A 26,388-nucleotide genomic window follows, 5' to 3' on the forward strand; every position below is an offset into this window, starting at 1 on the left:
CAAGTATTCACCAATCCCAAAGTGCTCTGAACTCCATCTTTTTGGGATTTCATGGAGGCTTCATTACCTAGGCATGATTGATGAAATCATTGGCCCTTAGTGATTGAATTCAGTCTCTAGCCTCTCTCCTCCCCAGAGGTCAGGGAGTAGGATGGAAGTTCCAACTCTAACCACCTGGTTGGGTTGTCCTGGCCGCTAGCCCCCTCCTTAGGTGCTTTCCAAAAGTCATCTCATTAACATAACAAAAGATAATTCTATGCTCTCATCACTTAGGAAACTCCAAGGGTTTTAGGAGCTCTATACCAGAAAGAAGACAAAGACCAAATATATATTCTTTATTATAAATCACAACATCACACCTACGTATTAATTGAATAAGTTTAGGCAATTTTTATTGAAAAAAAAAAGCTTACTAAGTACAAGGCACTGTTTCAAACATTAGTTAATTGGGAATGGGGAGAGGGATACAGAAATGAATTCAAATGAATTCTACCTTCAAGGAATCAATTGTCTAATGAGGGAGGCATACAGATAAAGATGAAGGAATTACTATAATTATAGGCATAAGAAGCTACCACTTATTATACTTACTATGAACTGAGACCTAGGCCAGAACTTAACATTACAAATGCTGCTTTACATACACAGACTTTAATGTTTACAACAATATTACAAGGTAGTTATTATTATTCCTATTTCTGAGTATATACTATCCACTATATTTTATTAGGTATCTTTTGAGGCTTAGAAACATTTCTGGAGGAAGGCTAATTTAAAGGGAATAATTGAAAGGGAATGATTATTTCTAAATGGAGGTGTCACTTCGAATAGTGCCTGTCAAGGTAGCCTTGGAACTGAGTCTTCTTTTAAAGGAAGATCAGACTTTCCATTCATCTTGTGGGTAGAGAAGGCATTTTAGGTACAGAGAAAAGATTGACCAAAATTCCAGTGGCAAAGAGGTAGAGGTCATGTTCAGGGACTTCTGGTGATTTAGTATGGCTACACAGAAGAGCAGGGAGTGAACAAAAAGAAAGATACGGCTTTTGAGTTTGGGAGGGCAGGATATTAGAAGAGGGTATTACTCACCCAGGGAAAAAGTAATTGGAAAATCTAGCCATTCTAAGCTTTTTCAAAGTTGACAGTTAAATTAGCTTGCATAACAGCACGTAGACCTACCCACCTGCTTAGTTTCTAATGCAATTTACTGAAAAGTTGTGCCATCCTACACACTTCTTTATAACTAATTTGACCTATACCAGATAGCAGTTTTACAGCAGCTGTAGTCAACATGAAAAGCTCTTTTTTCATGATAATTTTCTATTCTCTTTCTAGTCTACTGAGTTTCTAAGCAAAATTTTTCTTATTCTTTTGTTCCCTGTTACAGGCTTGCAAAAGTTGTGCTCATCTCATTGTGGGCTGGAGAAGAGTGTGTGGGCTGCCAAAGGCAAACATAATAAAGGTGAGTTATGAGGGTAGATTTTCAGGTGCTCCCACCAACTTTGCTTTAGTATAATGGAGTAGCAACTCCAGAGTCTTTGTGGGGAGTGAAAATTTAACACTAATTCGCATTATCATATTCGTGTTATTAATTATCAATGTGACACTTTAGCTTATCATGCAGTTTGCAAAGCACATTCATATCTGTAATTTATTTAGCTTTATCCCAAGTTTCTAGTGAAATTGCATTTACTTATTAATGTCTTATGCAAGATCTTACATACAAAAACCTTTGTATCACTTATTCTTAAGAAATGTATTCACGTGTGGTGCCCGGGTGGCTCTGTCAGTTAAGCGTCAGTCTCTTGGTTTTAGCTCGGGTTGTGACCTCATGAGTCTTGAGGTCAAGCCCCAGGTCCTGCTCTACACTTGGCAGGGGGCCTGCTTGAAGATTCTATCTTCTCCTCTCCCACCCCTCTCTCTCTCCCACAAACAAATAAATAAATCTTTGGGGGAAAATGTTCACATTATAAAATAGTAGATTGATAAGTATTAATAAATTTATCAGCTAAAGGCCACTGCCAAACCATTTGATATATACTTACTTATAACTTCTAATGTAAGATATTTAATGTAGATTATATAGAATCTATATTATATATAATTTATATATATATAGGCAGTCCCTGACTTGTGATTAACTTACAGTTTAATTTACAGTTTTTGTGCTTCATGGTTGTGCAAAAGTGTTAAGCATTCAGGAGAAACCGTACTTTGAATTTTGATCTTTTCTGGGCTAGTGATATGCATACCATATGCTTATGATTCTGGGCAGTGGCAGCCACAGCTCCCAGGCAGACAGCCACACAATCACGAGGGCGAAGAACCGATATACTTAGAATCATCCTGTACCCGTATAACCATTCTGTTTTTCACTTTGAGTAGAGTATTCAGAAAATGACATGAGATCACCAGAACTTTATTATCAAATAGGCTTTGTGTTAGATGACTTTGCCCAACTGTTAGTGTTCTGAGCACATTTAAAATAGGCTAGGCTAAGCTTTGATGAAGGTTAGGTGTACTACATGCATTGTTGACTAACAAGATTTTCAAATTGCAATAGGTTTATTGGGACATATCATCATAATTTGAGGAAGACCTGTATGAACATATATCTACATAGAACAGCAAACTGCCCCCAAACCTTAAAAAGTTAATAGTTAACAATGAACCAACGCATAATAGATAAAAGCAGATAAATGCAAACTACACTTAGCAATCAACTCCTTCTTGGGATCCTGTCATAAAGAGAAAGAATAAGGCTATTGGTTACTGACTAATACAGTTAACTAAGTTGTCATGGTTAGAGAATAGATAGCCCAGAAGGTATATAGCGAAAACAAGAAAACATGAAAACAGAGAGGCAAACATTGGCAATACTTATTAGAGAACTCTTAATGGAAGAATTGACCCTGGCTCAGGATATCCCCCTGCCTCAGCACCATATGTCTATGGGCCCATTGAGGTATCACAGCCTAGCGCTACTAACCTTTCAAATTGTACAACTCACTTACCTTGCCTTGATTCTAGGCTTGACAGAAATGTTTGCATTAGAATCCAATTTCCAGCGTGTGTATTTTGGGAAATGTATGTACTTATTATATGCCATAACTGCCACTGCCCAAAGCAGTACTATTTTCTATGACATAAGAATAATTTCATTTAGTATTGTATTGATATCATTTTTCCCCAGGCTTATTGAGATATTGACATATAATTTATGTAAGTTTAAGGTATGATGATTTAATACATGTAAACATTGTGAAATGATTACCACAATCAGGTTAGTTAACACCTCAAGCCTTTAGATAATTACTTCTCTGTGTGTGTGGTGATAATTTTTAAGATCTCTCTTAACTTTCAAAAATACAATACAGTCTTGTTAATTATAGTCCATGCTGTACACTAGGTCCCCAGCAACCTCCATACTATTTTCATAGTGGCTATGCCTGTTTACATTCCCACCAACAGTTCACAAGGGTTCCTCTTCCTCCACAACCTTGCCAACATTTATTATTTCTTGTTTTTTTGATAATAGCCATTTTAACAGGTATGAAGTGATATCTCATTGTGGTTTCAGCTTCCCTAATGATTAGTGATGTTGAGCATCTTTTCATGTACTCGGCCATTTGTATGTCTTTAGAAAATGTCTATTCAAGTCCTTTATCCAGTTTTTAATCAAAGATTATTTTTTTTTGTCATTGAGTTATAGGAGTTCCTTATACATTTTGAATATTAACTCCTTATAGATCGTTAGCAAATATTTTCTTCCATTCTATAGGTTTCCTTTTTTTTTGCTGATTATTTCTTGGCTGTTGAGAAGCTTTTTAGTTTGACTTAGTCTTACTTGTTTATTTTTACTATTGTTGCTGGCACTTTTTGTGATTTTTTTTTTGTCATATCCAAAATTTGTTGTCAAGACCAAAGTCAAGGAGCATCTTCTGTATGTTTTCTTCTAGTAGTTTTATACTCGTGAGTCTTCCATTTACACCTTTAACCCACTTCGAGTTAATTTTTGAAAGTGGTGTAAGAAAGGGGTCTAATTTCCCTCTTCTATATCTGGTTATTCAGTTTCCCCAACACTGTATTGGTATTATTAACATATCCTGAGAACTTGGTTGCCATGACTCCACCTTTGAAAAATGTTCTGCTTCCTTCTGTCAAAGTCAGATTTCTGAGACTATAGCTCAAAATCAATCTGTTACCTCAGGTGCCTCTTAGAAATCAGTAGGCCAGCTTTTCTCTGGTATAAAGTTCGCTATTATTTCTGTAGTACTTAGCATCATTCACTATTTTGCCTCTAACTAGCTTTCTTGTATTAAGTAGTATACACAGGAAATAATCGGAAGTTTTTGTACGCCCAGAAGAAGATGGAATGGAAATTGGAGAGGATAAATGATAAGTCAGTGAAGAATCCCATGACTAAATACAGTCTTTTGGATAACATTGAATGACAATTAGGATATTAGCAGGAACTGGTATTTATCGAGTTATTCTATGTGCCTAGAGACTGTGTTAAACTCTGTGTGGGTTGACTCCTCTCAGCAGCACTGTGAGGCCAGGGCTACTATCAAATACAGATTAGGTGAAAGAGGATCAGACATGTGAAGTAACTTGTCTGTGGTCTAGCCACTTCTTCCCTGTAGGGGCCTAAACCAGTACTTGAACCAGATCTGTCTCCTAAAAACACAGAGCTCTTGACCATTTACAGACATTGGGGCCATCCTAAAAATTAATGACACACACAATTTCCAACTGTGGAAATCAGAACTAAAAGTGTTGGTAGAAAAGGAATATTGTTAGTTTGTCTTCAGACCTGTGTAAGAGATAATATTTTTACTTGATAAGCTGCCAAAATCTTATGTGTAGATAAATAAATGACTAAAGAGGAGAAGGATAATTTACTAGGCAACTCTAAGTGGATTTTTTTAAAAAAATTTCACAGTTCCAAGTTCTTATTTCTATCACAAGTAACTTGTCACATTTAGGTTCACCTGTAATATTAAATGGTGTGTCATTTCTGTCCTAGTATATACAAATTTCATAAAGAGTTTCCATTTATTTTTTTTAAGATTTTATTTATTTATTGGAGAGAGAGAGAGCAAATGGGGGGGGAGGGGCAGAGGGAAAAAGAGAAGCAGACTCCCCACTAAGCAGGGAGCCCAACTTGGGTCTCTATCCCAGGACCCTGAGACCATGGCCTGACCCAAAGGCAGAAATTTAACTGACTAAGCCACCCAGGGCCCCAAGAGTTTCCATTTCTAATCAAGAAATTGATATCCTGGGGTGCCTGGGTGGCTCAGTCGTTAAGCGTCTGCCTTCAGCTCAGGGCGTGATCCCAGAGTCCTGGGATCGAGTTCCACATCGGGCTCCTCCACTGGGAGCCTGCTTCTTCCTCTCCCATTCCCCCTGCTTGTGTTCCCTCTCTCGCCAGCTGTCTCTCTCTGTCAAATAAATAAATAAAATCTTCAAAAAAAAAAAAAAAAAGAAAGAAATTGATATCCTGGGGCTAACCTGTTTCCGTGTTAGCAAGGCGTAGGCTTCTGGCCTACCTGCTCCAGAACCAGGAACAAATCAGAATCTGAACAAATCAGATTTATCAGAGAAGACCCCTTGCCTCCTTTCTGAAGCCCCATGGAAACAATCCTCTGTACATCATACCCATTTTTGTATATTCCTTAGTGTCAAGTCAGAGTATTCACTAGTTTGTTTTTTCTTGGGAATGAGAGGCAAGTTTTGTCACATTTAGCTTGTTTTGTTTCAAACCACATTATTGACTTCTGATTGATGTACAAAAAGCTGCACTTAATGTATACAACTTGATGAATTTGGAGATATGATTACACCTGTGAAACCATCACCACAATCAATGCCATGAACATATCCACCACCTCTACAGTTATCATCCTGTCCCCTTATTTTTTTTTTTTTTTCTTTTGTAGCAAGTCGAATGGTGTTGACCCCAGGCTGGGGGGAGGGGAAAAGAAAAGGTGTTTGTCAAAAGGGTACAGAACTTCAGTTATGCAAGTTGATTAAGTTCTGGAGATATAGTTATGGTATAGTTAACAATACTGTATTATGTACTTAAAATTTTGCTAACAAGGTAGATTTTTATGCTGCCTTTGTTTGTTTGGATCAAGAGGCTTTGTTGCAATTCCATTGTTCCAGTTACTCTGGCCAAACTCCTTATGTCTCCTTGATGGTCTTACTTTCCATATAGATGAGTTAACTCATCCTGTGACTCTGTCTTCAAAATCTATGCATAACCCAACTGCTTCTTATTGCCTTCAGTATTAATACTTTGGTCTAAAAGACCATCACCTTCCTCCTCCCCAGAAAATTGAAATACCTTCTAACTAGTGTCGGCTATTGTCTTTACTCCCTCCTCCCACCCCTCACACATTCTCTTCCTGACAGAGCAGCTACAACAATTATTTTACAAGTTAAATCAGATAATGCCACTCCTCTGCTCAAACACCTCAAAAGGCTTTTATCTCATACAGACCTTACCTAAAATGAGCTGCCACTCCCAGTTAACACCCCAGATTTCAGCTCCTACTGTTGATCTCACAGGACACAGGACCTCCTGGTGGTTCCTCCCACCTCCGGGCTATTGTATTGTTGTGGCTTCTGTCTGGAACACTAATGCCCGAGACATGTGCCTGGCTTATTGCCTCACCTCCTTCAGGACTTTGTGCTGCTCAGTTCCTCAGTGGAATGCTGAGTGGGCCTTTACCTGGCCAACATACTTAAAATTGCATGCCTCTGTCCCATCCCAGGGCACGTATTTTTCTTTATAGGACTTATCTGATATACTATCTTCTGTTACTTTCAGAGTTATTTACACTACATGGGAGAAAAAAGTTTGCTTTGTTTTTCTATTTTCATCACTACCCTCAGCGCCTAGAACAGTGCCTGATTAAATGGTAGGTTCTCAAAAATATTGCTGATGAAATGAACTACACAGTAATGTGTCCTTAAAAAGTGGTACTAATAGAAGTTTATGTAGTACTATTAATTTCTCTGATGTTAATTGTAACATTAATCTGAGATCCTTAACTAGCAGTCTGTGCTTTTGTTATATGTGTTCTGAACATAAGCATTAGGCAAGTCCATGACTACTGTGTATGTGTTTGTATGTATATACATATGCATGATTCCCTAGTATAAAGCAGAGCACTAATTGCCTCCCACACTAAAGACTGGTAGTCTTCTTGTCTTAAAGCCAGATTAGTAACTGTGAGGAGATTCACATGATTCTTCTGGGATAAAGGTCCAGATGTTCCCCTTAATTTATTAGAAGCTTCCCTCATAACACAGCTCTTAGTCTCCTGATTGTAGATGATTAAATATCAAAGGAATATAGTTTACTTCCATTTTCTTAGGAAATTCTGTCTCAAATTAATTCCAAATTATTGACAGAGAATGTAATTCAATCTTCTTTGTTACAAACCAGAAATTGCTGCTCCTATTTACCATTTTATTCCTAAATAACATCCTAGAAAAGCCCAATCTTAGCAACTACCCCATTCAAATCTGCAAATAAAAAGAGAAAGTTAGCAGTTCTGTAAAAAAAATATGTGCAGTGGCGTGACCTTCCTTTATTAGGACATGTGCGCATTCATTCATTCATTCATTCATTCATCATAACATCGTAGTGGATCTCCTTTGCAATAGACACTGAGATAGGTGAGAAAATACATGAAGAAAACAGAAAAGAACATTAGATTCAGAATTAGAAGAAACATCTCAGACTGGGGCATATAAGAGCAATGATCTTGGCAAGTAATCATATTTTTAAATGAAGAAAATGAAGATGATAATACGCATTTCACAAACTTAGATTTGTGTGTGAGTACTGAAAGAATTATTGAATTGTAAAATCATTTGTAAAATGCTTTATAAAATATAAGCTTTCTCATTATCATGTTATAATAAAAAGCTGTATGTTCTTATATAAAATAAAATATGATCATAAATTACTTCATAATTTAATAAGGAAGTATATAGGAAAGAAAGAGATTTAGAGAAAGAGAAAGTGACTGCAAGGGATCTCTTCTCAACACAAAAAATTCAGCAGGAGAAGGATATATAAATGTTAATAATAAAAAGCAACATCTGCTTTTCCCTAAAGAGATAGAAATACAATATGCGGGTCCTCAGCCGAAAGTTTAATTTCAATGCAGCAAATCCCATACTCTTATCAACAGAGTAGCGTTTGAGCAATGTCTTGAAATAGAAGTAGCTCACTAGCCAGTCATTTGTCCCCTCTTATAAGTTGGCTTAGGAGATGATTATTGCACTAATATCGTGTGGCAGTCAACTACCTGAGCTTTAGAGTCAGATTACTTTTTTTTTTCATATATTAGTTATGAATTTCCTTAGCTGCAGGATTTTGAGTATATTCCCTAATTCCCCTCTTCCTCAGTTTCCTCATTTATAAATTTGAGATAATAGTACTGACTCAGAAGGCTAGTATGAGGATTAAGATAAGTGCTTAGCATACCAAGCTCCCATTCAATGTTAGTTGTTGTTATTTTACTTATTAATGCTATTATTATTGTAAGTGAGGCAGCGTACAAAATTACTGTTGCCAAAAATGGATTTTTGGGAATACCATGCAGCAAAATGAGGTGACCCCTTAGTATGATAAGTGAGAATAGTAAGTTTCTTTTTGTTTTTGTCTACTTCTCTATGTTAGTGTCTCCCCTTCCGATGGCCCTTGCTGCAATTCCACCTGGTGCTCAAAGATTTGGGCTCTTCCTTTCTTTAGGACTCCAGGATTCAGGAATCAGGGAACATAAAAAATAAGTTAAATAAGTGATAAACTGATTAAAGTCATATTAATAATAACTTAATGAGTTTTTTCTCCATTTTTAACAGAAGATGTTCAGTGACTATAATAAGAAGCAAAAAATAAACACTTTATCTGGGTATTCTAATAACCTCCCAAACCAAAAATCATGCTTCATAAATACAGACCCATCATCATCATCATCAAGCTACTTAACACTGTATAGCTAATTATAAGTCATATCCACTTATTACTGGTTTTAATCCCAATAGTTTTACAAGTTAAATAAGTATTACTTTTTATTTTATACGTAATCTTTGTATCCTTTTTATAAATTCTAGGCAGATTTGTAAGTATGTCATTGGGGGGGGGGTAAGGAAAGGAAAAAACCAGCTGTCGATGATCACACCTACCTGTGGTATTCAGATGATGAGTAGTCCATCTAGTTATCAGTCTATAGAAATCCCTGTATTTTATATTATTTCCAATGTCATTATCATCAGTCCATAAAAATGGCCAGAGTCCACTCTTTTTCTAGTCCTCATCCTTTTCCCTCCCAAAATCTGAGTTTTTCTAGCTCTTTGCTCTCAGCACCACTCTGACAGAGTTTGTTGCAAGTTGCTGGAACAAGGTTCATCTGAAGCTCAGAATGTCTAAAAATATTTTAGGGTCTCAGAAGGACAAGCAGATGAGTTAGGCAGGCAGTCCACGATATCCCAAAGGGAATGGTAAATGGAACTAAACCTCAACTTCAGGAAAAGTGTGATGAGTTAGAGAACTAGAGAGTAGGCACTGACTTTTCAGTTCCACTTGACCTTTGACAAGTGATAACCAAGTTTCAATTTTAATAATGTCCCCAATTTTTCCAGAGAAGTTACAAACCAAATATTTTTATAGTATCTCAGTTTTGAATGTTGGCAATGCCTTCAAATCCTTTAAAAAAATGCTAGGTGAGCCTAATAAAAGGACCCCAAAGCCAGATTTGTTCCTTGTTAATAAACCTGAAATCTCTGCTTTGTAAGCTTCAGAATTTTGAGAGGGGACAAGATAAACAAAACTTAGCCCTGTTAATATTGACCGTCTTGCATCAAATGGCTGATGAGTTAGACCAATATTTTGTCTCTTTATTCTGTTTTACTAAAGGCCTATCATCTCCATTAGGGGCAGGGGTGTGAACAGAAAGGGTGAATAGAGAATAAAATTATCTCCTGCTACTAACAAATGAGGTACCTATGGTTCAAGTATTTATTCTAGATGGGGTCACCGTAGGTTCTGGTTTGCCAGAGACAGTCCTTATTTATAACTGTTATCCCATCCAATGTAATCATTAATAATGACTCCTTTCATACTCAAAAGTATACCAGTTGTGGAAATAATTTTTGTGGTGGCATTAGTGTTAGTTACAAGTGTCATAGCTATTGACAGACCAAAATTACATGGACGCAGGGACACAAGTAAATAATTGCTAAGTGCTGAGATAAAATCATCATAGTGTCCAGACTCAAAGCCAGATTAGCTGACTCTAAATTCAGAACTCTTTCCACAATCCAGGCTTTTTAAAGTTTTATGTTAAACATCAGAGACCTATTTCATAGATACCAGAACTAAGGCTAAGGAGAAACAAAATATACTCAGGCACATTCTTTAGAAAGTAACAGAGCACAAATTTTAACTGAGATCTTCTGAGGTCAAGGCTGCATACTTTCCTAACCGTCTCCCTGTTTGGAAACCAAATACTAGGCATTATGCTAAACATAACAGTCATTATACTAAAGGTACAATTTGGTGATGCATCTGTTAAGAGAAATAGAAAGCTGAGAATAGGATTAATCGTTACGGACATGACTAACTGGCACAAAAGAATCAGAACAATTCATGATTCTCTATAATTAAGTGCTAAATTATTTAGTAAGGATGAACAAGTTGAGAAGAGACTTCATGTGGGCTGGTGTATTCAAGGAAGAGGTGCCGTATCAACTGGGCCTGGGAGAACTTGGATGGTGAACAGCAGATGGAGAGCATTCCCCAAAGAGGAAACAAAGAGAAGTATTTCGGGCTGTTCTTGTGAGGCAGATCAAGGAATATATTTTGACCCACACAGAACTTGTCCTAGGAAGTCCAGAGAAATCTGGTGGATAAATTAGGTTGGGCCAGATTATGAGAATGTCTTTAATGTTTAATTTCATTTTATCCATACATAACTTTACATAAATGCATACATGGGGTTATTCACATGCGTTTAAATGTGTAGTTGTTTTTCTTTTTTCCTTTTTTGGCTTCCCTATCTCCCTCTCTCCTTCCATCCAGTTGTATTAACCTACCTACCCAGTACGTAGCTTTCTATATATTTTCTCCCTGTCCAGTTAATCAGATAGATACCTTAGTAGGATAAATCATAATTTACCATATTGCTGCTTATGAGTTTTGTTCCAGTGTTTTGCTATCAAGACCAATGATGCAATAAGCACCCTGACATGTAGGTCATTATTTATGTCTGCTTTGTTTGAATGAGATAGACTTCTAAGAGATGGATTATTGGTTAAAATAGGCTGTAACGCTTCACAGTTTCAAAGCAATGTATGAAAGAATGCTTTTCCCAACATCCCTTATAAAAATAGATATCATGGCTCCTTTCCATATTTGCTAATGTGAAGAGCTTAAAAATATACCTTGCTATTTTAACTCATAGTTCCCTGACTACCAGAGAAAATATTTTTTTCATATTAAATTATTTATGATTTTTTTTAGATTAGAATCTTACCATGTGGTCTGTAAATACTCTGCATTATTTTTTTTTCTGTTTTGCTTTACTTTTCCTTCTTTTTGTTCTTTTTATCAATCAGGGTTCAACCAGCAAAGCAGAATGAGATATACTTCAAGTATTATGGAATAGGGATTTATTATAGGAATGAGAACTTACCTAATTATAGGAGTTTTCAGAGAATAGTACTAAAAGAGATGTTGGGGAATAAGAGAAGAGCCACTAACCAGTTCTCCTGAAGCACTTGGTATGGCAAAGAAATCACAGTTTGTCAGGGAATCTTGAGAGGGACCATGGTGGAGCATTGGTGGAGCCCCCTGTGGAAAGACTATGGCCTCTGCACCTGCTGACCGCATGGCATTGCCATGAAGAAACAAAGAGCTGGACATGGCACTGGGAAAAACGGGCTAGCTAGACCTCTGTCTGCACCTGTGTCATGTTCTCATTGCTTGAAAACAAAGTGACCTTCAGACTGCAGTGGCTACTGCTTTCCTTTAGGTTTACTAGTCTTGCACAAATGTCTTTTTGATCAGCTTTAACCTGGAACCGTATTGGGAAGGCAGTTCTGGAAAACATAGTTGTAGTTTAGTGAAGACACAAAAGGGAAATAACAAAGCACATGATTGATTTTTCTGAATGTTCGCGAAGTACAAAGATAATGTATGAAGATCGTCTAAACTTCTGTTAAATGAAGTTCATTGATTGTAGAAAGTCAGTCTAGATCTTTGTTATTTGGCCCATTCTACTGTTTAAATTTTTTGAGAGGTATATATTATCTTCCATTACAATTTCAATTTTGTCGATTTGATCGTCTAATTGTTTTGCTTTTGTGTTAAAGGCTGTGCAGTTTGGTGCATAAAATATATAACTTATATCTTATTTATAAATTATACCTTTATCTTTGGGTAATGTGCCTCTTTAACATTTTAGTCCTAATGTGAAATTCCATCTTGACTGATATCACTATTGCCAGACTTATTTACTTTCTTATTTGCGTTTACCTGGAATCACTATGACCACCCTTTATTACTTTGCGTTAAATATTTATTTCTCATAGAGTACATATCTTGATTTTAATCCAGTTTGTCACTGTTTCTTGTGGGGAAAAAGGACTGCTGATTTTCTTTTACAATTTTAAATCTGTGCTACTATTGGATTAAAATGGCATAATAACATTCTCTACCCAGATTATTTTTAAATATTAGTTATCATTTTGTATTTTTTTACACTTATTTTTCTAGCATAAATAATATGTATTTGGTGGTTAAAGTGACTGCTTGACTTACTGTGCAAAACAAGACACTTCTTAAAGTTTGAGCTATTAATAATTATGCTGCAACAAAAAGCAACCCAGAACATAAAATCACTCTAGGAATAAATGGAGAATAAGGTTAAAATATCAGTAAGCAAATGAAAAAAAATTACTTCACTCATATCTTCTTTATGTAGACTTTGCTGTGTTTTGAATTTTATTACCATAGATCTATCTATGCGTATATTTTTTGCAAAGATGGATCTCACACTGACATATTCTTTTGCGATTTGTTATTAATAAACAACATCTCAGGAAATAAATATTCATGCACACTATCTTTTTAAAGGATTTCTTAATATTACATTTTTAATGTCTTTGGAAGAATGCCAAACCAGCAGACACATTCTTTGCTCCAGCTGGACTGGTTATGTTCAAATAGAGACCACAGTGTGTTCACAACCAGTCACTCCAGCTTCACAGGGGCCACACATATATTTTCTCTAGAAAGAAAATAGGTAACTGCAGAAGCTACTTCATTTCCACCTCTAAGTGGCAAATACCCCAACAACTGATACAGCACAGGCCCAGACCAGTCGATAGAAGCATCAAGCTATCAGAATAGACGCTAGCCATAGACAACTACTACCTCCACACCCAGAACTCTCATGGAGAATTTGGCTCAAAAGCATGGAAATTCATCAAATGTGGTACAGTAGTCAATATGACCAGAGTATCAGTTTAAGAGCTTATGAAGATGAACAAATGTAGAAAATAAATCAATAATTATTACAATCCTAGATTTTTAAAACAACAGAACAGAACCAATCTTTATGAAATTATCTACCTGGAATAAATAAAATTTCAAAACAATATAAAATATATTTCAATATAAAAAGCCACAGTCTTGCATGCAAATTTTGAAAGGTAATTAATACACTGGACTTATATTTGAATGTCTTATTATTACATTCTTTTGACAAACAGGAGAAACGTTTCTGTTTACTTTCAAAGGCATATGTGTGTGTATATATATATATATATATATATACATGTATATATATATGTATGTATATATATATATATATATATATATTTAATGCATAATACAAGCATGATAAAAATGCCATGAAATGATGTTAGTCATATTCTATAGGAAATATAGGAGATTAAATTCACATCTAAATGGCTTTATAGTGGGTGGATGTGGAAAGAGGAAGTCTTCATCTTAGAAATGACATTGCTCTGGGCTCTTAAACAATGACTAAGAGTTGGGAAAACTTGACTAGGATAGGAGTTTTAGAATGAGCCTTCCAAATGCAGAAAACAGGAGCAGCAAAAGCAGAGAGGTTTATGAGGGAGAAAACCATTGTAGGAGCAAAACTGAGTGTAAGAGAGTCTTTGGAACAAGATTAGAAAATGCTGAGAGCAGATCAGGGAGCTCCATGAATGGCAGAACAATGAACATGGACTCCATTCTATAGGCAACTTGAAATAATGGCAAGTTTTTCAGCAGAGACGTAAAATATGTTTATTCCATCATCACCTACTTTGTTCCACACACCTGCCTTCTCTTAATGCTGTCTTCTTAAACATCTCCTTAAAAAAATCGTTGTGTGTCCCTGTCTCTTCAAAATACTGTGTAACAAGACCACCTCATGCTGGATTCAGATTAGGTAGAAGCTGCTGATTTTCCTCCAATGCTTTCTCTTAGTCACATATATCCATTAGGAACGTCACTTCTGGGTGCTTCCCTGAGCGTCTAGCCTGGCTCCCAGCAGGACTAACCTGTTGTTATACTGTCACATGTGACCAGGAACCCTAGGCTTTGGGGAAGCAATTGTTAAATTGTACTCCACCCTTCCACTTATCACAGCACTTGGTTTTTTGAAGAGCTTGTTTGTGCCTTTAATAAACTATGGATAGCAACTAGAACCAAGAAAGTAGTTACTATATTAAATATAAGTATATATAAAATATGTAAATGATTTAATATAATTTCCTTTGGTTTTGAATAAGGAAGACAACTGCTCAGGTCACTAAAGCAGCATTTTTCTTGAAGTCATTTTAAAATTTTAAATTAATTGCTTTCTTTACTTATTCATTAGTAAGTATTCATTCAGTTTGTGTGACAGGAGCTATATTGGTCTCTGAAGAAACAGAAACACTCAGTCTGCTCTCAAGAAGATCAGAGTCTCCCTAGAATAATGTCTCTAGGAGAGCTCTCTCCCCCCTTCTCTCTTCCTTACTCTTTGCAAATAAACCCATTACCAACATGACTTGGCTATTTCATTTTGCCCATTAATACCTTAAATAACTGGATTCTAGAAAGGAAATGACTGCAAAGAGAAATTCATTGTTTCAGTTTCCATTTAGGCCAAGAGATGCAGAATTGGCAATCCCAGTTTCAATTAAGTCATTTATTCAATACCCAAAGAGGTAACGACAAAACTGATCAGTTTTTGTGATAGAGCACAAAACAGGAAGCTCACAATTGGCTGAGCTGAATGGTCATATTTCGGAGTTCAAAGGAATAAAAAACCTCCCAGTGGGTAAAAGCAGAGTTTCTTACCTCTCTGGGAGGCAAAAGTTAGCATGGGGCCTGATAAATTAATTATCTAAGGAGGACAGGAGACAGGTGGTGAGCTGTGGGAAGGTGAAGGCTGCAGAAACCTGAGCAAGGAAACAGAACAAAGAAAGCCAGGGCCCAAGACTGAAGAAGAAAAATTAGATTTGTAGAATGATAGTGGAAGAGTTTAAAAATATATGTACGTAATCGATATAAAATCAGTGTATATCATTTGTAAAAAGTAGAACATGTCAAAAAATATGGAGGTCTAAAAAAATCAGCCTTAATTCTTTCTTGCAAAATCAGTTATTTTAGACATTTTGGTATGCTTCTTTCCAGTCTTTTCTTTTCTTTTCTTTTTTTGCAAAACATAGTTAAGATCATTATATATGATAATCATGTTCCTTTACTTAACATTATATAAAATATTTTCTCATCTCTAAAATTTGAAGAAAAAAATTTGAAACCAAAAATAGTAAAAAAAAAAAAAAATCAGTTTAGCCTTCCCTGATGAGGCTATTCAATATTTATTCCTAAACTTTCTACAATGGAAATGTCAGATTCAAAAATATTTCTTCTTATCAGATCATAGGAAGATTTATTTTTTAGGAAGGGCTTTGTTCAAATCCCTCCGTCTGCACTTTCCACTTTCAGAACACACACTGATACACATACAGCTTTTCCTTCTCTTTGCATTGCCTTTCCTGTAAAGCAGATGCTGCTTGAAATTGCCTAGGCCCCTCACAAAAGCTGTTCCTCTAGCAACCTTCCTTAAAAGACGATTTTAAAGCAAGTAAAGATGTTCTTTGGATTCCCTGCTAGCCAATTTGTGAGTCCAGCCTAAAATACTACTAATTAAAAGTAATCAACTTTATGAGAAGATAATTTAATAATTTTACTACAGAGTTTAGGGTGCCATGGTGTTAGAAATACCAAATCATATCTTTTTTTTTATAGTTAATTTCTAATGAGGTTCAAACCCTTAACTCATTCCTAGCTCCAGTGCACACATCCTTGCCTCCTGCTGAGTTGTGGTTGGAGAAAATCAGACATCAGCACAAAGAAGAGGTTCTAGGAAATTGAAGATGTCCTTATGCCTGGAAGTGTAGAGTAGAACCAGGGGCTTTTAATTCTTTCAACTGTTCCTCCTGTTCATGAATTGAATTAATGCTCATATTTCAAAAATATTTCTGATTCTAATACTAGTAATTTAAAGGGGTTTGAAAAAGAAGATCTGATCCTCAGGGGTTGTAGTTATAATAGTATGTGGTATTTATTGAGCTTTACTTTTCTGCCATGAACTAGTCTTTAAATATATGATCTAATGTTATCCTCACCTATGAGATTGGGTGGTATTAAAATCCAATGAGTTGGCCTATATCAAAATGACCTATGAGTTGAGCTATATTAGAATTTTAACTGCAGATGAACAAAACATAATAAAAACACCCTCAGGAATTCATTTATTGCTTTGGGTTCCAGTGCCCTCTTCTATAAAACAGCTGTAAAATGAGGATCTGTGGAGAGAGTCTCGGAGGTTTGTTCTAGACCTTCAGCTGAATATAAACTCACACTGAGTTAGTTTTTCATAACCAAGTATTTCTTCAGTGCTTGCATCCTGAGCTTTTACTGAATGTTCAAACATCTTCCTTCTGGAAAAACCATTATCCTTCATTAAAGAAGGCTGCACATTCTTTGCTATGCCTTTCCCTGAGAGTGGAATCCAATTTCTCTTTTCTCAGTGCCTAGCCACTGAAAACTCAAGAGAGATCTAGTCAGAACCACCAGGCTGAGCCTAGCCAACCAACGAAATATCATGAGACATATTAATAAATTGTAGTTTAAAGCTTTTAGTTTCAGGATGGTTATGCAGTCATATTTAACTGGAATGTCTTCTTGTTCAAGCTACGTTCCCTTTACTGCCCTTGTATTAAACACTACAGGTGAAATCAAAGCATGATGGTAGCTCAACCTGTTTGAGGTTTTGAAAACCTTGAAATCACTGCATCTTTCTTTTTTTCATCTGCCTTTACTTGGATTCTTAAACTGATTGAGTTGGCCTCACAAACCTTCAAAATTCAGGAAAGCATAGACTCTTGCTGTGTCTGTTCCATAATGTTGCATCTTCCAGGAGGAGCTGAGAGGTTTGAAATAGGCAGCAGAAGAGGAAGGAAAAAGGAGGAGAGAGTGCACTGAAGAATGTGTTGAATTGGCTCCTGCTCCTGTTTTGGCCACTGTGGTTTGGTCCTCCCAAAGTTACTTCACCTCTTTGGGTATCAGGTGTCTTTCTCTGACAACATAAAGCATTGGTTTTTATGGCCTTGAGAATTCTTTGTTGTTCCGGGCCTCAGTTTCTTTTACAATATTAACATAATATTCTATCTACTTTATAAAGCTTTTGTGAGGATTGCATTAAGTGTCATGGATAGTGTCTTTTCAGCACCTGTTACTTAGTAGGTAATAAATGGTCCGTTGTCACTCGCATATGATTCGAGGTGCTAATAGCTGAAATACAAGAGGATAACTCACATGTAATGTGCTAGACATTTAACATAACTTATCTAATAAAACCATTCTAGTGGCTAAGTGGAAGTTATCCATATTTCCTATATTCGAGTTTAAGAGGGAAAGACAAAAACGTCTCTCCTTCTGCTGTTGCATTCCTCTCAGAGGAGAGATCAGATTTGCCCTTCTGTAAGTGGCAGTATTTACAGACTAACTTTTAGGACATCAGAAACTGTGCCCCGATATAATAACCAGGCTCAAAACTTGAAAAAGAGGTAATTACTTAGCGGCTCCAGAGATTTGCTCGGATTTATTTATAGTCACTAAGAAAAGCCCTCCCCTCCCTTTCCCGGGCAAACCCAACGCACTGCCCACCCACACTGCGGCACTGGACGCTCTGGGGATGCGAGGTTAATTCCCCGAGTAGCCGCTAAGGGGAGCTGGACGCTGGACCGCCCTCCGGCGTTGCCATAACAACGGCGGGCGCGCAGCCTTAGGAGCAAAGTGTCGGCTAAGGCAGGTGTTGGATTGCAGCGCGCTCGCGGAGGCTCAGGGATTGTGTGGAGCCCCGGAGCCTCTCAGAGAGTCTGGCTACTATTCCTCCGCCTCCCTCTCGGACAGCTTCCGAACCCAGCGGGGACGCACAGAGTGAAAATGGTCCACCATTCAGGCTCGATTCAGTCCTTTAAACAGCAAAAAGGTCAGTTGGAATCTTGGTCCCCCCTCCCTAAGGGCGTCACGTCCCCCTCTGCATGCCCTTGCAGTTGTGTAGGAGCATCCTTTCCAGGCTAATGCGACGCAGAGGTGGAGAACTCTGTGAAGTTAAAAAAAAAAAAAAAAAAAATGTTCTTTTTTTTTTTTAATGTTTCTTTACTCTGCATCCAAGATGAGTCTGATTTCTGAGCCTCCGCACGGTCCCAGGGAGAAGCGGAATTCGTCATTTCAGGGACTTTGATTTAGTGGATTATCTCTGCTAAGACTGTTTCATTGCATTGCAGTAAACCAGCTCAGTAGGGGCTGTTTCACCGGCCCAATAGGGCTCCGAGGTTTGAAGACAGAAATATTGGACCATGTTTGCCCCGGTCTGTGATTCAAATGGCCAAGAAGCTTCACATGAACAAATCCCTTATTTGAGATGCCTTTACACAGTCCTAGATAAATGAATTTTTGGAGAGTTCCAGAAGTTGGCCTGTTGAAAGGGCTCTGAAACTTTCTTGGAAAACTTAATTTTGTTCATGTCCTGTGCTTGTTTCTGGGTTTCAAGCTTTTGTTACTGTTGGTAGGTTCCTCTTCTAGGGGCTTTGTATTATCTCTCTTAGCTTTTCCTTCAAGTTTCTCCCTGGATGCAGTGGTATGGGTTACTATGTACATAATCAAATCAACAAATATCCCAAGTTATCCTCACTCTTTGGTCCTTATTCCCTATTTTGTTGAAAAGTATTTTTCTAGAGCGTGTTTATGTTTAGGCATATTCCCAGTTTTTTGGAGTTGGTCCAAAAACATTTTTTAAATAACATAATTACCATCTTATTGAATTAATAATGGTGATGGTAATTATGCCATAGTTGACCATAAGGTACCTAAGATATGTGAATTCTGGAATGATAAATTGGCTCATTCAGAGTGAAGTGAATATTTACTTAAATATTCCTACTCCCCCCCATGTAATCTATATTCTGTCTATCTATCTGTCTATCTACAGTCAACAGTTGTTACTATGTAGATCTTCAACTTTTTTAAAGCAAAATCTGGATGGATATGCCAGGAATAATTTATTAGGGATTCCTGCATTAGGCAGAATATGGGACTGAATGAGCTTCAAATTCCATAATTTTATACTCTGTTACAGTCCAAGTTCTCTAGGTTCTTTAAAAAATATGTTGAAATTGGGAGTGGGATGAGACACTGGTTAGACAAATATTTCACATGGTGTGTAATTCCACGTCAAATTTAAGTGTTCCAAAGAGAATTAAATTGTTTCAAGAAGTCATATTCTCTTTAATCATTATTTTAAATACATGTACACTTTCAGAATGAAGACAAAGATGATCGGAACTTTACCCCAGCTTCATACAATTAATATTCTCCTCTGATGCATGGCTATAGGTGACTCATTTCTGGAACCTGGAACATTGAAATGGTCCCCACACAACTTATTATGTATGGATACATATTTTGTTTTTAAAAGCTAACAGCTGCAAACTAAGGACCACCTGTGATTGCTCAAAGTGAGTTATAAAAAATTATAAAAATCCTAGTTCTTCATATTGTCCAAAAACATTTGGTTTCCTTTGTGATGCATTATGAGCCATTTATTTTCAAGTCTTTTACTTTTTGGCACAAAAGGCAACTTGAGCAGAAGGATAAATGTAGAGAGGAGGAGGGATAGGAAAGGAAGCACCAATAAAGTGGTTCTGGTTAATTGCTTCTTAACCATGAATGGGCATTCCAAAAAGACACACCAAACTGAGGATTAGCTACTTTAATCTTTCAAAGAAGAAGCAAACTAAGATTTTAGACCCAGGGAGCATGAGACAGAAAGCTTATAGGGGTGCTTTTAACCATAACATTAACCTGAAAACTTCACATTAAAATAGAGAACATGCTGGAACTCTGGAGTTCTCATTTCTAAGCTCGCCTTCATAACTAGCTTAAAAACCTTAAGCAAAGTGTTTAATTTCTTTGGACTCTGCTTCATTGAAAGGATTGAACTCCTGACCACTACAGTGTTTTTGATTTCTCTTTCTCTGTTCCTTGGGGAAAGGACAGGTGGCAATGTGAAAACAGAGATAATTTCTTCCTGGGCCAAAGAGAAAAGCCCTGCTTTTAGTTAACAAGAAATGATTTAGGGCACCTGGCTGGCTCAGTCCGTTAAGCGTCTGTCTGCAGCTCAGGTCATGATCCCAAGAGTCCCAGGACAGGAGCCTCTCATCTTTGTCCTCCTCAGGGCTCCCTGCTCAGCAGGGAGTCTGCTTTCCCTCTGACCCTCCTCACTCTTGTGCTCTCTCTCTCCACCCTCTCTCTCTCAAATAACTAAATAAAATCTTAAAAAAAAAAAAAAGGAAATAATTTAGCCGAGTAAACCAGTTTCTAGGGATGACTTTTTGTTTTAATCAAGTGAGATTAATGTTTGGTTTTGGCTTTGATTTCAACTTTATAGTACCTAGAAAGAGCATGAGATATTCAGAAAACACCCTTATTGTAAGACTTTAAAAATGTTCACCATCACTTGAAAAACAGACACACTCTCTGTTTAAACTCTCAACAAGCCAGGAGACTTTTCCTTCTATGAGAACTATATAATAATCAATCACTGATCCACATTCCCTCACTGATATTACTCAGCGTTTTTCAACAAGTTGATATAGATGCCAGAATCATTATCTGTAAAACGAAATACTATCTGTAAAACCAAATTTCCCTATTAATTTAATCTGTGATCTTCATTTTCAGCCCTGGATTTTAATTCTACATATACTACTTACAAGTTTTGTTCTTTAAGATCTCTAAGGTTCAGTTACTACCTCTGTGAAGTGAAGATAATATCTACATTGCAAAGTCCTAATGTGTTCAGCAGTTTGGCACACAGATTGGGGATCATAAATATAGTGAATAATTAATAAAAATAATAATGATGATAGCTACTCTTCTTCCCAGGCCCATCTGCTTTTTTGTTGACTACTTAGGACTAAAAAAACACCCTCAGCATTTCCCTTATAAGGTGTTGCTTTTTGTTTTACTTTGTCTCACTTTTGTTATTTTGGGGTATTTTTAATGAAAATGAGACTCCAGGTCATCTAAAGATTCCTTACAATAGTCTTGAGTTACACTCACAAACTATCCAACTCCTGTGCTCATTTCTCAGGAAAGCCTCTCAAAAATTCCCATAGAGTAAGTTTAGATATTCATTTCATAATTCAACATTTCACAGCAAATCAAATGTACTTATTCACTCTCCACTCAACCCATATTTACCAAGCTCTTGCTGTATGCCAGGCAGGGTGCTTAACGATGGCGTTGTCAAGAACGCTTTCATTCTTGAACCTATTACTGCAAAAACCTTCTTCAGAGAACTTCGTATAGTAGGAAGTCTGAGAGGTTTGCTAAACACAGCCTTTATGCAAATTATAGGAAACTGCATTTTTCTAGGAAGATGTTGACATTTTGTTTATTGACGATGCCAGTTTTGTTTTCTAAAGATACCTACATATATTTTTAATTTTTTTGTGTGTTTTTAATTTTTTTCCACCTTAATTAAATTTTACATTGTTTTATTAAGAGGCTTAATAAATTAGGAAGTAAAATGGGAAAAGCGGGGGGCGGGGGCAGAGTATTCCACAGTTCATTTATTTCTGAAGTCTCAAGGGTACACTGGAGTGTATTATGCTTACAGAGAACGGGGAGTGTGTGTTTGCCTTTGCCTTAGCACATATTGGAGGAACACATTAGCTGGCAAGTCAGCAGTGCTATCTGGTGAAAGTCCAACTGTGCTTCCCAGCCTGGCTTGCTCTGTTCACTTGATTTAGGACGGATTCGTGTGTCATGCAAAAGTGGGCAAGAAAAGGACAATGTGAGTTCTGGCTTCTGGTGGCTGTTATTTACCAATACAGCCAGCAAGACTTTCAGGGAAACCATAGGTCACATCAAACACAGCCTGTCCTAAAAGGCTTGGGCTGAATGGGATTAGCTGAAGCTGTTAAGTGATTCATTGTTATTCTAAGGGACATTTGGTTAAACATGAAAAGAGTGTTTTTAATAATTCCATGGAATCAAACACTTCCTACTCAAAAAGTGGTTTAATCATAATAATAATCCTTACACATACATAGGAATTTGCAGACCACAAAGCACTTATATTTTCTTTTTTCAAAATAAATGACTTGCTATGGCAGGTGCCCACCTGTAACGCCCCTCAGCAACCATCCTGCTTTGTGTCCTGTTCCTAGTTCACAATACCCTGAAGGTACATTGTTGGGGGAAATACCTAGTTTCAAAATCTCTAATCTGCCTCATTTTCCTCTCACTCATATCTTTAGAATCTAGAACTTTCCTATGCTCTTCCCCTGGTAAAACCAGAAAAAAAAAAATCTGAAGCCGTTTATACACTGACAGAAATGCATTCACACATGTATACTGACTCTCCCTGGTATTTTGACTGTTGATTCTTTTATTTATGACTAAAGAGAGGCATTGGCTCTTGTTAAAATAATTCCTGCCACATAGGAGAAAAAAAGTTGGGGGAAGATATTTTGGGGTCAGAAACTACTTCCCTCAGGCTGGTACTGAATATCACCTGATCACCACCAAGGATTGGACATTGAATCTAATTGAGAACCCCTCAGGTCTTCTACTCTCTTAATTTTCACCCTTCTCTTTCTTTACTTCCTCAGTGGATTTCCTACATATTTACAACTCTAGTTCACCAGTGATAATCTCCCAGTGAGGGAAAGCCCAACTATGAAGAGAACGTAGAGATATTTCAATCCAAATAGAAAACACATGTGTCTGGGACCATTTCTTTAAAAGTCCTGCATACCTCAGTTGGCTCAGAAGAATTACTGTGTCACTTCAAAGTAAGAATATTGAGGTTTAAAATGATGACTTTGAATTAGCAAAAATAGTATAGAATTTGTAATAAATACATATCCTCTATTTAGGCAGGGAGAGAAGTGATAAAATTTAAAAGAAATTCCAACCAAAGTAATTATAAGGTAAAACTATGAGTGTTTCAAGGCTATCTAGAAGCGCAGTTATCTAACACATCACATTTCTCGAGGATTCTAAAGAGCTGAAGTCTTCATTTGAATCTAGGATTCAACATTCTACTCTGTCCATGGATGTTACTGGAAAAAGAAATATTGGGGGTTGATAATTGTATAAATCGACTTGTCAAAAGAACCCAAACCTTTAAAAAAAAAAAAAGCCTGGCCTCTTTCTGTTTATTATTTTAGTATTTTACAATTACACAAATGTTTAGAAAATATTAATGTAAAATTTGTAGATTAATGTTAAATAGGTGTACCTTGATGAACACAGACTCAAATTCCCTGTGATTGAATTCTGTCACTACCGCTGTAACTTGGGAATTTACCTTTTCTGAGCCATAGGTTCTTTATCCAAACCCGTGGGTGGTAATCCCCACCTCTCAGGATTGTAGGGGAGTACAAACTGAGGGCCTCAGAGGAGAGGGGGTGGGGGAATGGGATAGACCGGTGATGGGTAGTAAGGAGGGCACGTATTGCATGGTGCACTGGGTGTTATATGCAACTAATGAATCATCGAACCTTACATCAGAAACCGGGGATGTACTGTATGGTGACTAATATAATATAATAAAAAATCATTAAAAAAAAAAAAAAGGATTGTAGGGGAGGATAATGATAACACCACCACCAAAACCAGCAGCAGTAGCAAATACAGTGTGGATACTACTCTTGCCCGCTGTCTCCAAGGCTTAAAAGTACACTGCATTATTGGATGCTCACTAAACCTTTGGTACTTAGATGTATCATTTTTTCCTATTTTCAAGGTGAAGGAATCGAGGTTTAGGTGCTATATGCATTAATTCATAATGAGTGATAGAACTGAGGGATGAACACAGCCCTCCCTGACTCCAAGGTCCAGCTTCTAATTGTTTTACATTCTGTATGGAAGCCTGGAAGCCTACTTGCTCCAAGTTCTCTGGAGGACCAAAAAAACAAAACAAAACAAACAAACAAAAAAAAAAACTGAAGCAGCGAGAAGGCAGCTCCCTCCCATTCGATTTCCACCATGGCTGTCTGTAGCTTGTCCTCTGGTTTTATCTCTTCTCCGCAAAACTATCAGAATTCGAGGCAGATTGCTGTGATTTCTGAGCTACATCTTGGGTAACTCACTGTCCATTCTGTGGCTTCAGTAAAATAAAAACTTTAGATGGATCATGTCCATGATACCTTCTGACTGTACAGTCCGTCAGAAGTTACAGTAGTGTGGAATCAGATTCGAGCAGGCAGTACATTCCTACAACCAACCTGCCTGTCCCTTCACGTCACTGCCTTACCTGCTGAACTAACTGCATTGCAAAGCAGCAATAACTTTAAATTCTGGTTGGTTCCAACCCAGCAGGCACGTGAGAAACCACCACCAGCTCTGGGACCCAGGGTCACAAAACACGAGCCCCTATATTCACATCATCACTGAGACTAAGACCCAGTTGGCCTTGGAGGAGAGGACTTCCATGTGCATAAAACTGGATGGACGTGAAAACTGTTTTGCAAATGTATTGTATTAGTCTTGGTACACTTTTTATCATTACATTTCTAGAAAGTTAATAGGCTGACCAAAAGGCATCTGTCAACTCCTAAAATTGTGCATATGTGTGTTAATGTGTGTATGTACACACATACACATATATATTAAAGATTTTATTTATTTACTTGAGAGAGAGAGGCAGAGATAGCAACAGAGATAGTGAGAGAGAGCACAACTGGGGAGAAAGGAGAAGCAGGCTCCCTACAAAGCAGGGAGCCCAACATGGGGCTCGATCCCAGGACCCTGGAATCATGACCTGAGCCAAAGGCAGATGTTTAACCAACTGAGCCGCCCAGGTGCCCCTTAAAATTGTATATATTTTCTATTTGGCTTTGGAGCACTATTAACGGCAGTTTAGGCAGGGGGAGAGGAGTCAGGCTTTACAGATTTATGCACAAGGTCCAGTTTAAACCGAGTTCCATCACTGGTATCTCGAGCGGTTTGTTCCATCTACCTTAGCACACATCTCTCAATTACAAGATCTAAATTTTCAAGATCTAAAGAATCACCTGGAGTTCTTGTTAAATGCAAAATCTTCAGTCCCTCCAGATTTATAATCTCATCTCCCTCCAGCGGAGAAGTCTAAGAATCTGTGTCCTTGGCAAACATGCATCCTACAAGGTTCTAACAACTGAGCCCATTTGAGAAACAGTTTTATAAAATAATAACTATGTAAGCACTGAATGAGATAATGAATTCAAGTGTGTGAGCTATAGCAGGTTGTAAACAGATGTTCTCTATTATTAGTAGAGGCAAACTGTGTAGATCCTAGATACACTTAGCTGAATACATGTGTTTAGTCCTATGAAAATATAACTTTACTGTGTTTCTAATATTAACTACAATCCCTTAATTCTTCTTTTTTAAGGTATAATGAAGTTCCTAAATGGGACTTACTGCCTTGACTCATTTACTGGACACTTTAGTAAATGAGGTATACGACTTGTAGAGAAGAGCTCTCAAACTTTGCCTTTAGTTGTTCTATATTGACCCTTAAAAATACCTCAAATGCTGTCAATTCTTTATATTTGCTATAGGTATTTTAGGTCCCTTTTTTTTTTTTTTTTTACTTTACAACTTTTTGAAAAATAAGGAGTCTTTAGTGAATACCCTCCCATAATGAAATATCTCACAGTGGGGTCTTAAAAATACAATACATGCTAAAAGTTTATATAGTTCTTCTTGATTTATGTATAGGGAAGATGTGCATTAGGTTTGTG

At 37.1% G+C, this 26,388-nt stretch overlaps 1 protein-coding gene across 2 annotated transcripts in view; it reads left to right on the plus strand.

Annotated features, from left to right (window-relative positions):
* Positions 1-26,388, plus strand: part of ANO3 (anoctamin 3) — a 396,077-nt gene that overhangs the window by 116,098 nt on the left and 253,591 nt on the right. Inside the window, exon 2 of one of the 2 annotated variants that reach the window (XM_045808600.2) lies at positions 1,385-1,459. In XM_045808600.2, coding sequence (XP_045664556.1) covers positions 1,385-1,459 — 75 coding nt within the window. Of the gene's footprint in view, positions 1-1,384; positions 1,460-18,390; positions 18,579-26,388 lie in introns of those variants that run through there. The other variant, XM_087855357.1, reaches the window with a different exon arrangement.

This window comes from Ursus americanus, chromosome 24, assembly GCF_024610735.1.
Source record: "Ursus americanus isolate L20-20 chromosome 24, mUrsAme1.1.p, whole genome shotgun sequence".
Taxonomy (NCBI): Eukaryota; Metazoa; Chordata; class Mammalia; order Carnivora; family Ursidae; genus Ursus; species Ursus americanus.